Below are 13,316 nucleotides of genomic sequence, written 5' to 3'. Positions count from 1 at the left end.
ACGAATGGACTTTCAATGTTCCTCTAAAATGTACAACCAACGCGCGTCTTCCCCCCACCCCCCGCTCCCCCCCACACTCTGAATTTCTTAGGGCTTTGGATGCATTTCCACACGCCGTGTGAGAGAAATGCATCCATGTCCAACGCATCTCGATGTGCCATTACATAAGCATTGTGGAAATAAAGTGAAGCGATAAGACACCGCACGTACTCGATACGATTTCTTGTATACTCCGGTTTTATTAGAACAAAATACAATCTTATTAATGATGATGATGATGTTGATTTTGTTGTTGTTGACGTGAACACTTTTAAAGGGTGCATCTGCATATTATGAAACACTTGTTTTCCTCTCTATATGTTCTGCAGTACTTGTGCAAGATTACACGAGGATTTAACACGTGACAGTGCAGCCTATACAAACTATATTAACTGTGAAAATCTCATGAACGCTAGTTTACAGATTTTTGTTTCTTTTAACATATTAACCCATAGGGGTACAAAACAATATTGACCAGATGCGAATGTGCAGAGACTCGCCAGCAAAATCTGACACCCGCTGGCATCTTAAATTATTCATTAACGTACAGAGCTGGTGGGAAAACAATAATGAGATCGTGGTAAACAACCCCAGTTGCTTTTGAAAAGAAAGGCTCTCCCCAACGCGCGCCTGTCTGCCCGCGGTTATAAAGCGAGCAGATAACACGTACGTCACTGTGCAGTGCAGCAGAGGGAGGAAGAAGAAAAAAAACCGGAGCAGCGACTCGGCGACTAGAAAGAGACAACAGCATTTAAGGGGTTGGCCGTGTGCGGGTGTGCAGTCTCCACTGAACCCTTGCGCTGTGACAGCAACCGCGTCCTCCCACACGGCCACCTCCTCGCCTTCTGCAATAAACCATCACCTCCACCAGCCACTACCGTCATCCACAACCACGCCGGTCAACTGCGACGCTCTGCCAACAAGCCCTGGCTTTTAAGCAAAAGCACGCCGTCTCGCTGCAGAGGGGGTTCTCAGCGGACCGATTCGTCGAGCAGAGATGACAACTACAGGCGGTTTGGCTGGAGACCACCACGCGGAATGTCTGCCTCTCAGGGAGAGCGCTGTGCATCTGAATTGTGTTACGATTTCGAGACGAGACGCGCTCAGCGACGCCGTTAACCATCTCGTCGGCTCATCTATTTTCGCGAATCATACCGAGGCTCTCACGATGATCACAACGGTGCCGTGGTGGCCAATGAAGCAAATATAAAAACGGAGAGTTTACGCCTCGAAATTGTGACCAAAGAAATAAGGAGACATGGACGTTGGGGACACCCTGCTGTCGCTGTTCATCGTCGTGGTACTGATCGTGTCTTTCCTGTCGAACCTGGTTGTGTTGGTGTGCTACGTGTACAGCTCGGATATTCGCAGGCAAGTGCCCAGCATATTCACCATTAACCTGACCGCGTGCAACTTAATAATGACGCTCTTCAACATGCCGCTTACACTGGCCGGGGTCATCACTCAGGAACAACCGTTCGACGACTGCCTGTGCCAGGTGCTGGGATTCACAGAGACCTTTCTGACCACGAACACCATGCTGAGCATGGCGGCGCTCAGCCTAGACCGCTGGGTCGCGGTGGTCTTCCCCCTGAGCTACACCACCAAGATGAGCTACAAGGACGCGGCCGTCATCATGAGCTACACGTGGATCCACTCGCTGTGCTTTCCCTTGGTGGCCACCTATTTCAAGTGGTTCGACTACCATCGGAACTATGCCTCGTGCACCATGTGGGCCAAAGACAGCGAGTGGCTGCCGTTCTCGACCATGACGGTGGTGTACCACGGCACCACCTTCCTGCTCTCGCTGCTCGTGCTTTGCGTCACCTACATGAAGGTGCTCAAAGTGGCGCGCTTTCACTGCAAGAGGATCGACGTCATCACGATGCAGACCCTCGTGCTGCTGGTGGACATCCATCCCAGGTAACGTCTCGTCCATTCGCACCCCCCTCCTTCGCACCCACCGTGCGTAATCATAGAGCGAGGACGTCACCTCAAGTCACCACCTCGCGCGCGACCCCAAGCGAACGCCAAGTGTGCGCGCGTCCAGGCGATGTTTGGTATTGAGGTCAATGTTTTCTGTGTTATACAACGTGTTGACATTGTCTGCGGGCCGCATTGTTGAATATTGAGTGCAACCCGACGCGACACCGGTCACGACGATTCAATTCTCACATTTCGTGGTTCAATTCCAGTCACAAGTAAAATAACCGCATGCTGCAAATAGGCCTTCAGTGCAACTATTTAAATGCTCTCAATTATTGCATAATGTGGGATTTTAAAAATGCAGTACAAATGTCATCGAAAGCCGGCTTAACCAACTTTTATTGGCTTGAGCTTTACGCTTCATGGGATACAAATTACCCTCTTCACCGATTACGGGGAACGTATACTTGAGGGTTAGCACATGGCTTCAAGCAATGCAGACCTTGAAATGGACCCCAGCTCCTATGAACGAAACCCATCAAACTCCGAGTCATAATTTTCGGGGGGGAAAGTTCGACGCATTTTTGGTTTCTTTTCGGATGTTTCTAGTTAGCATACGTATGATGTACCACAACTAACCACTTTATAGATATTCCATAAGTAACATTGACATCAAGTTACACATTTACGTCGGTCATTTAACTTAGTATTACATATTCAGTCTTGGACGGTATGTATAAGACAAAACACATGCCCTTTGATTGGCGGTCAAACAAATTCCCTTGTCGATCTCATTGTGTCGGATTCAACGTTTTACTCAACGCATGGTTTCGTTTCAAAGTGTACGTACCGACGTAACCAGCAAGTCAACTTACATCGGCTAGATTTAGTTTGATAGGAAAGCAGATACACAGGCAGAACAAACAAACAACACAATCACGCGTTATCTCACAACAAGCGTCACGGTGCACATCAATTAGTTAACAGGTAAAAAAAAGGTGGAGCCCTGCATTTGCCTGCTCTAGGAACCAGCTCTCGATAATCCCTCTTCAGGGCTCCCCTGTGGAGGATATGTTGCTTTGGCCTTCTCTTTCACGCTTTCCAAAGACGTCTTGGAAGGAGGTGGGAGAACCCACGATTTACCCCATCTCCATTACGCGACCTACCGATTGACCAACTCGTCCATACCGCTGGGTGGACAGACGTGGTAGATAACAAACAAAAACACACACATTATCATAACCGCCGCGACTGGAGTACGAATCAAACCGGCGAACTCCGAATTGCACGTTCATTACGCTCACAGCCATCAACAACCACGGCAGCGTCCAACAGTTAATCACTACTCGTCTTCTTCTTGGTTCTTTCGGTAAAGTCACGTAGAGGGGAAGTAATAAAATAATAAAAATAAAACACAATAAAATAATATAATAATATAATATAACTTCCCTTCTACGTGACTTTACCGAAAGAACCAAGAAGATGAATCCCTGCAGTCATGAAAGCTTTAAATCGAAACACTACTCGTCTATCAAACCCCACATTTCTCAATACAGCGAACAGGTGGGCGATTAAGAGTGCGTTCAAGAAACGAGTGGGGGGGGAGGGTGGGATTGGGAAGGAGACTGCGCGTGCGCGCGCGTGCGAGTCGTGGCCGCGTGCGCGCGCGCGTGCGCGCGTGCTAAAGGCTGAATGCGTGCGCAGTGTGAAGCAGCGCTGCCTGGTGGAGCAGAAGAAGCGACGACAGCGCGCGGCGAGGAAAGTCAGCACCTTCATCGGCACGTTCGTCCTTTGCTTTGCGCCCTACGTGATCACAAGGTTAGCGCGAGTTTACACTGCGTTTCGCCCCCCACCCCCCCACCCCCCTGCCCCCCCCCCCGATGAGCACGGATGGCTTCGTACGGCGCGTAAGAAGTTCAGAATACGTCCATGTACACGTTTCTCCACGCTTATCGACCGCCGACGGGTGATTGGTTTCCACCCGTTCTGGTTTTCCCAGGATCGTACCCCCTCCACCCTCAGTCCTCTTTTTTATTTCATGTGAAGCGTTTCGCGGGTAATATTTTATTTGGCAGGGGTGCATGAGCACAAATGACAAAAAACACATTCGTCAATAGCACGGCCCTAACAAGGGGGAAATATGTCTAATAGACCTTTTCGGCAATAGCCCTTCATTGGACATATATCATGTGTGTGGGGAAAAAAAACCGGTTTACGTTGAGGATGAGTTCCTAAAAGGTGGGACGAATATTGAAACGACGTAAATCAAAGTCATGTTTCCACGAGATAACAAAGGGTAATCGTCATCCAAACCGTATCTACGTTACAATAAATGACTAAAAATACCGTACTCAACGCTAGTGTACAGCAGTAAACTTTAACACACATTATGCGGGGTACAATAAAATACAGAACATTATTTTTAAAAATCACCAAAATACTGTACGTAAATTATATATTGTACTCAACAGTACATTACATTTCTCTAAGAGTCTGCATGTTCTCTCCGTAGTTGTGGATTTTTCTCCGGGCCCTCAAGTGCTTCCCTCCACATTTAGAATCAACATGCGTAACGAGTATTTGGCTGCAAAAATGCCCACGTGATAAGCCACTTCGTTGGAGCTATCATTTATGACCAGGTACCTTACGAAAAAAAAGCTATATAGCTCAGTGGACCTTACCTGGTGAAATAAAAAAAAAATAGTTTTAGCTATTGCGTGATACGAGAAAGGAGGGGTGATGCCGTCAGTGACGTAAGTGTGGAGATGAGGCGACATTTAGGAGCAGTGCTATCGACTAATGCGTTGCGTTTTTTTGTTACTGGTCATTTTGCGGGAGCTTTTCTGGGACATCCCAAGTCTTCCAGAGACGTTGAGTCGTTTGTCGTTCGCGTAAATCGTACAACACTCTGGACGATGCCTGTTTTAGATGCGGTTCTTCCCACTCCCTGTCGTGAGACATCTTCGTTTCCCACGACGCGTCCCGCTTTTCCTTCCATCACTGGTGGCAATCCTACGGCGAGTTCACCCGCGTGATGTACACGTGTGCTGGGGGGAAACGTTTCCTTCCCCAATCGCACGGCTTTGGTCGTTGCGTCATGAATAATTCAACCGCGATAACATTCATTGCTGCGATCGATTTAATCGCTGCAAACTTTACGATTTTTTTTTTGTTTACCGATAAACGTGTCAATGTTATCACTCGGGCTCGCATGAATGTCATCGGCTGCGTTCTATACACAAATAAAATAAAAATCACCCCGATAGCGTGTTCTTTCGTATTGCAATAACAATGCGAACGGTATAGAAATGAGGGCATTTGGCCACGTGTGTAGATTAGATCACTGAAACGCGTCTCCCTGGTGGACTGACCCAGCGGTGGATGGATGCGGCCTCATGTCTACGCGAGGCAACTGAACGAACACTCTTGGGCCCAACGGAACCCATCCTGGGCACCCCCCCCCTCCACCTGCTCGCCCATCTCCCCCCCCCGGACACTCCACATATCTTTCAGGCGATCACTAGAAGCTCACTTTAAACACGCAGTCTGTCGCAACCAATATTATACAGAGTGTTTTTTGGGGGGGGGGGGGGGGCTTAGATCGCGTAAATATAAATGTGTCGTTAAACCCGCCACCACCCGACACAGCCAATTAGTAAGGCTCATCATGTAAACAAAACATGCCAATGTATGTGCATCGCGCATGCGCGTTGTGCATGCATGTTATGCATGTTATGGATGTTGATTACCCTATTCATATTTATGTTGATTACCCTATTAATAACCCAACCGGTAATATACTTCCATTTTAATTTATATGCATCGATTACACCCCCCCTGGTCTTCGCACCTTATTAGTTGGCTAATGACGACACCACATTTATCCCTCTAAGACCGAGACCGGAGGATTGCTCCGCAACTTTGGCTATCACCTGAGGATGCTGGTTGTAATTACCGGCGAAACGCCGTACTCGAATTGTCAATGTTGTGGGTTTACTCTCCAACACACAGGCGGTGTGCTGCACTAGAAACGAATTGCCACGTTGTGTTTACGTGACAACCCTCACTAATTGGCTGCGTCGGCTGGTGGCAGGTTTCACGGCACATTTATATTTACGCGATCTAAGCTAAACCCCTCTAGATGGAGGGCCCGTTCCGCCAGCAGTGACGCGAGCCATTGACATTGCGGGGCTGTACCTTCGCGTTGTGACTTGTGCACCGTCGCTGTTTTTGTGGTCACGCCGCAGGCTGGTGGAGATCGCGCCCTCTGTCACAGTGGGGCACCACTGGGCGCTCTTCAGCAGATGCCTGGCGTACAGCAAGGCGGCGCTAGACCCCTACGTCTACTCTCTGCTGCGCCGCCAGTACAGGAAGGTGTGGGAGAAGCCACTCGACAAAGTTCTGAGGCGAGAGCGGCATAAATGCCACGCGCATCCCAGCTCCCAGGACACGGAGAACGACAGCGCCTGTCAAAGAGCAACTTGAGATAACGCATTATTATTTTTTTTTATATAGAGAAAGTATATTTAAGAGAATAATGTATAGGCTGGGGTGGGGGAGCGGGGGGGGTCAGGATCAAAGATAATTGCAGTGCCATGATGACACATTGTAGAGAAGGAAGGGTTTCTCAATATGCGGGTCCCCGCGACCCATCACCGCGTGGGTGCGTGCGCTGTGCCACGTGGGACCCGTCTCGGCACGCACGTGGTTTACGAGCTGCCCCCACGTTGATGACTGATAGGCACGTGGCGAGAAGCGTGCCGCGTCAAATAAATGACGATGTGTTTTATCGGTAATTTCTATACCACGTGGGACACACGTGCAGACGCATAACGGTCGATATTGGTTTCGAATCCGCTTGTTTACCCAAATCAGACGCGTGCAGCGTGTATAGACGTCGTCTCTGTAGTTGGACGGAAGAGGCAGGGCAAGGTGAAGAGGTACCGTGGAGGGTCGTGACGACCGAAGTTTTGAGACGTCACGATGTAGAATAGCACCTACGAACTACAGGCGATGGATGGATCACAAACGGACATCAGTGCACGCCACGCACCTCCGTGCATTATGCTGAATGGGCAGTGGCCTCTCTATCGAGCGCAATTGCACCGGAGCCCAAGACTCTGAAGGGTCGTGCGAACGTCGGGTTACGAAGAGGTCAAATTGGGACAGGATGCACCCTCGTTCATTCCTTTACACACCAAAACCCATACCAACCACGCTACCCCACTGTAAACGAGTGTCCATAAATGGGTCTGTGGCACTGGTGGGCAAAGATGGCTTTGCATTATCATTTACACACACACACCACCCGAATGAATGAATGATTTATAGGGGCGTTTGTCCCTCGCCTTGTAGTGCAAGGGGCTAAGGCGTGACGCGTATACCTCTTGGTGTGTTGAATGTGCCTTGGTTTGGATCCCAGCATTAGGTCTACCGAGGACGTTACACACAAGGGCTTAATTTCCCATGGGATACTTTCCATGGCTCAGCCCTAGGCGGATCTGGATGAACTTAAGCCCTGTTATTCAGGTGACTTCATGTTGTAAAAACCACACGCGCAAGAAGAGGAAATGTATCCTGTAGTGGCCAAGAGAGGGGGCAAGCGATTCGTGTGACCGCGTGGCTCAGATTGCAGGCGACGTGCGATTGAGATTATGGGAGGTGTTTTGTGCACACAAAAAAAGCCTTGCAATCAAGCCTGGGACTGAGTGACTTTCTGGGGAAGGGGGGTGCTGGACCATGCAATCACCACAACTTGACACGACGCTTTGCTGCTCCTTTCAGTTTATAAAGACGTTGCCTGCTAGATGATATACATTTTATTACTTAGACGGCTGGATCGCCTTTTGTTCTCATGCTCCCGAAAGCCGGATTTCACGGAGCCAAAATGGTTCCAAATCCTGCCCTAGAAATAGACGTTAACGACCGCCACCTCCTCCCTCCCCTTCATAACATTCCAAAAATACGACTTGGGCCAATTTGCAATTTGTACTAAGGATATTTATTTTTCCAGATAGCCAATGTCACCCAATACCGAAAACCAAATTACCCAGAATTCGTCCGATCTTTGTCACATCTCGGAAGCCAACGCAGAGCTGAGCCTGGATAGTGCATGGATACGGATGGAGGAGGAGGTCGGAAAACACAATAACAAGACGAGTAAATTTTTCGAATTTTGTAACAACGAAAAAAATAAAAGCTCAGTATTTTCAAGAACCGCAATGCACGCGAAGACGAAACGGTGGTCCGAAATAAAAAATAAAAAACATCACGAAGCGGTCCGCAAAGAGTCGCGTGACCACCGCGCATTAAACATGCGTCACGTGCTGCTCCATTGTGGGCAGTAGAGTGCAGTGCAACAAAAAACACGTTAGTTTGCTGTACTTCTATGCTCCCATGTCTTTCTCTGCCCCACCCCCCTCTTCACCATCCGGCACTGACCCATCGTAGGGAAGTTTGGTCAAATAACCACTCCCTCCCCCGCCACAACCCCTCACCCCCACCAAGCACTGTCCCTCATCAAGCAGCGGATTGACAAACGCCCCGGACACACAAGTAGACATTATACATACAAGCAATAGGCATCACGTGGAAGACGACCCAACCGATTGGTCGGTGGGGAGCGAGATAACTGACTAGGGACCGCGGGTAGGGGACCCGGGGGGGGGGGGGGGCTAGAGGTCGTGGGGGTTACGGACACGCGCAGCCAGTCCTTGGGGTGTACTAACTCGATATGGTTCGTGTCCTCACACGCGTCGGAGTGTCGCTTTGTACAGCACAAATGTGGTTGGCTGTGCATTGCCAGTCAATGTTGTCGATCTTATTTTTGAAAAAAAAACGCAAGCCCGTAATTCCACACTAAGTGAATGACGTCACCACTGCGCTTGTGTCAGGCTAGGTGCACACAGAGCACTAAAATGTCGTGGTACTCCCACACTGGTCGTTTAATCGTCGTCGTTACCGGTGTTGAACTTTCAGAACTACTCGTTTTACATGGACCATGTGCAATCTTCGTCGTGCGCAGATATATATACGAAATGGGTGTCGTTTCTACGTGGAGTTTTATAAAAACTACTATTTTCTTTAACCGCTACCGTTGAAAGTAATAATGACTTACTATTATTAAATGTTTTACGAAAAGTATAACTGGACGAAGCTCGGATTCTCATTCACTACTGTACAGTATTTATATATATGGAGATGTTTGTGTGTGGCTAAATGGACACGGAATAAAACTCGCTGCGTAAAAAGTTTCGAGTCGTCTCTTCCACGTGCCAATACAAATTAACATTTCAAGGCCACCAGCGCGTTGGCTTTCTGAACGAACGCCTTGCAGCATACATCTGTTCGAGACTGAACCGTTTTGTTTTTAGTTCGTCGTCTAAATAACCAATCCCTGCTGAAATGTGTCCACGATGCCCATCATCACGCGGCCATGCTCTGTCCACCGTTTGGATGAAGGCCAATCCCCACCCCGTCCTCAACCCGCACGGCGGTTCCTCCGATGCCACGATCCATCTCAGCCTCGCACGCGAACCGCGGTGGTCGTCCTCTCGGGGGCAACTCCTCCCCTGGCTCTTTTTTTTACGATCAGTGGAAACAAGATGCTCGGTGTATTCGGCACTTTGCTTCGTTCATCATTTCGTAAACTTTTTTTTTTAACTGGGCTTTATGTAACCCCCTCTCTCGCTCGCTCTCTCTCTCTCTCGCTCACTCGCTCGCTCTCCTCCGTCGTCTTAAAGGAGGCCCTTCCGACGACGATGCGTCTCGCCAAAGTCACGTCCTTCGACGGTCAGTGTACGAAATCCGACGCGCTAATGGAATACTTTTGTTTGTTCATTGACGCAGACAAGACTCTTGTCTAGACATTGATATGCCATTGCTCGACGTATTTCCACCCGTCGCAGACGGACGGACGGCCGACGGAGGAGGAATCCTTCGCGACGGCATGGACACGACATCTCTTGAATCATCCTTGGACTTGACACGCAATGCACAGCAGGGGGCTTAGAAGAGCGGTCGCCAAAAGGAAGAATGGGGGGGGGGGAAACAAATCCTACACGGTTCACAGGGAGGACATTTTAAAGCCAGCTCTCAGCGAAGTCACACAGTGTTAAACTCGACATGTAAAATTCACTGCATGCCAGAACATGTCAGATCAAAAGTGCCTCTCTGGCTAAGAAACACTCGTAGGCAGCATATAAATAAAGCGGCCGTCTAGAGCTCACCTCTAGTATAGGCAGACATTGGGGAGGTGCCAGTACCCACACTTTACCCTACCAGCTCCCACTCGCGACCAGATTGACTTACTGGCGGGGAGGTGGGCTGGGGAGGATGGTGGGGGGGGGGAAGGATGAGAGGGGGAGAAAGGAGGGGGGGGGGTAACGTGCCCATTATTTAAACGAGCTCGCCAGGATATTTCACTGGCAATTGCGAGCCCAGTGCGCCAGCCGTGACACCACAGCAGCATCTCGCAGTAGCCAAATGAAGGCAGTCAAAAGGGGTTTCGCTTCTTGGTCGTGGTGCTGTTATATGTTTGGAATGGCCGCAGCGCCGGAAGGCCTGTGTGTTTCACCCGCACAGCCATTCACAACCAGAGGGCCCCACTTGACGCGTGCCTAATCGTTCCCGTATGCTGCAAGTGCACACGATCGTCTGCAGACAAGCTCGCAGCGCTGCTCTTAAATCCTTGAGCCATTGGCCCAATAACAGGATTATGGGTAGAACCCAGAGTGACGAATGCTTACAGTGATTCTCTTTTTTTTAATTGTACCTCTAGATCACAACCATGTACGATAGCAAGGTCATCATGACAGCTTCTTTGTGATAAAAAAAACAATGGCATTGAAAGAATATGGTTTTTGAAAGAAAAAAAATACCTTATATAAAAAACATGTGGAGTATAAAGTTGAAAAGTGTGCATATACAAACTGAAAGTATTGCGTATATATTGGAATATACGTAAAGATTTCTGCCCACGGTGGACACTGTCAATGGTGCACATTACCCCAGGGTGATACCTTCCAACTAATCCCGTTGGCTCTTGGGTCGTGAACGGACTCACGTGTTGAGTGGTGCTGGGGGGGGGTGAACCCGGTCGTTGTGTCGTGACCCCCCCCCCCAACCCCCCTTTCTCTGCCCGGTTTCACAACGATGGCATCAGAGTTGAGACTCGTAACGCAGCTGTTGGGGAGACCAGCGTCGCTTCTGCAGTTGGTCCCAGGAGCCAAAGCGAAAAGGTCGAAGGGTGATATTACACCAACGTAAAAAAGGACAAATCCCAGTTTTACGCATAGGCTTTCGCGAACAATATCATCCATAATACAGGTTTCTTTTGGGGTTAGATCCCGTAAATATATAAATGTGTCGTTAAACCCACCACCACCCGACAAAAGTAAATTATTAAGGGTTGTCACGTAAACAGAACATGCCAATTCATTACTAGTCCAGTATACACCAAGCTACATCACACACGGGTGTGTTCTGTAGCTCGGTGTGTGCTGAAGCGAGTTGTAATCATTGGCAAAACGTAGTACTCATACAGCACGAGGCGGAGTAGACCTCTGGATGGCCCAGGACCGGCTCAGATAATCGTCACTGGTGTTGGCCGTGAGCGGGAATTGAACTCGGTTCGACGGGTTCGTAGGGCTAGCCGCTGCACTACCGCTCTATCGCTCCCCACACGCACCTGCAAGGAAACATCATGCAGCAGAACACACCGGGAAGAGACCCCCCCCCCCCCCATCGTCAGGCTTATCTACAGGAGCAGCAACGAATGGTGTCCGTCGTACGGATAACGGCGAAATGTGTCGCCCACCAAACCCGCGGCGCCCCATCGCAACGGCACGAAACCGCTCGATTTCTCGAAGCGGAGCAGGCGGCTCAATACTCCCCCCAACCCCACATGGAAGTTTTGAGCTGAAATGGTTTTCGATGAATTTAAATAGACGCATAAATACGCTGCGGCTCCCACAGGTGGCACGTGCGCTTCATTATCAGGTTACTTGAACACCCAATAATGTGTAGAGACGATCCAATTGAACGGCTGCATTGCAGCAGGGGACGTTCACACAGCTTGTTGTGGTCGGATGAGAAGCGGCCCTACAGAAAACGGTTTATCTTGTTCGGATCTGAACGGGGATTCGTAATGGAAAAGGGCTGGATCTCGTTATAGTATCAAATCTGAAAGATAGAGTATGCAGATTGTACGCGGCCCGGTGGTTTACAAGCTACAAACCAGGCAACCTGAACTCGTTTTTCGGCCACGGCTAATATCAGGAGTGAGTGACATCTGAATCGATATTTTGCTGCCCCCTCCCGCCACTTCACCAAGCGCACTGATCAGAATGGTGAAGTAAGGTCAAGCAACCAGTTGCTTGACCTCCCTAGGTCAAGCAACCTCCCTAGGTCAAGCAACCAGTTGCTTGACCTCCCTAGGTCAAGCAACTGGTTGTTGGTTGAAAACCTCCCTAGGTCAAGTAACTGGTTGCTTGACCTAGGGAGGTTTTCAACCAACAGTCTACTGACAACGAGCTGTGATTTTTGTAATAAAAAACAATATTTTTCACATGAGCAGGACATGGTTGGAAATCGAGTAAAGCTGTCCATTGTGTCGCTTTATGTAAACAACCACAGGTTTTAAAATATTGGGGCACATACAGCTCCCTTTAAAATTGCATAATTCCGTGATATTCCATGTTAAGCTTATCAATCTTAAACAGTACAGCACGGAAACGTATACGTATTCTGCACCACCTATTACCTCGCGGTTTTATTGCTTGCAATTCAGTGTAATTTAACATAATGGCTAAAGCAGTCACCGTGGCTCTACAACACAAACAACGTGTTTTTCAAAACCGAGCCTCCTCCACGATAATAGGGTCTGTGAGTAATCACGACTAAGAGGGCACATTTATTTGTTCTGCATTCTACAGCTACGTTTATGACCAAATGAGCCATAATTCACTCGAGCTCGACAGCTAAGCAGGTTGGAGCCTGTGCGGTGTGTAGATGTGTGAGCGCAATGCATGCCAAGTTGTCATAGGCGGCTCCTGGTTCGCGGGGTTATGCGACGTAGTGATCAACAGGGGACAATTCAATAATACAAAAAATGTTGTACGGTGACTCTATCCTCTCACGTCTATGCCCCCCCACCCCCATCTTGACCAATCTGTGTTAACCGGCGTGGTGAAGTATGGTCAAATAACCAGCACACACAAACGGCGCGGTGTTGGGAGGACTTCATCCAGCAGTGGATTGACATGTGTTACTCTACAGCTTTGACCTTTGAGGGTTCGGTGGAGAGCCACGCTTTACACACTTTAATATTGCAGATGATAGGGTGAATTGCC

At 49.0% G+C, this 13,316-nt stretch overlaps 1 protein-coding gene across 1 annotated transcript; it reads left to right on the top strand.

Moving 5' to 3' along the window:
* Window positions 1-1,297: 1,297 nt before the first annotated feature.
* LOC144721825 (G-protein coupled receptor 26-like) lies at window positions 1,298-6,451 on the top strand. The gene is made up of 3 exons (XM_078599746.1): window positions 1,298-1,962; window positions 3,670-3,783; window positions 6,213-6,451. Exons 1-3 carry the CDS (start codon window positions 1,298-1,300, stop codon window positions 6,448-6,450), a joined length of 1,017 nt encoding a protein of 338 aa, XP_078455872.1. The 3' UTR covers window position 6,451.
* Window positions 6,452-13,316: the final 6,865 nt, after the last annotated feature.

The sequence above is a fragment of the Lampetra planeri genome, chromosome 12, assembly GCF_965212315.1.
Source record: "Lampetra planeri chromosome 12, kcLamPlan1.2.h2, whole genome shotgun sequence".
In the NCBI taxonomy this organism is placed as follows: Eukaryota; Metazoa; Chordata; class Hyperoartia; order Petromyzontiformes; family Petromyzontidae; genus Lampetra; species Lampetra planeri.
This window is presented reverse-complemented; position numbering and strand designations above follow the sequence as displayed.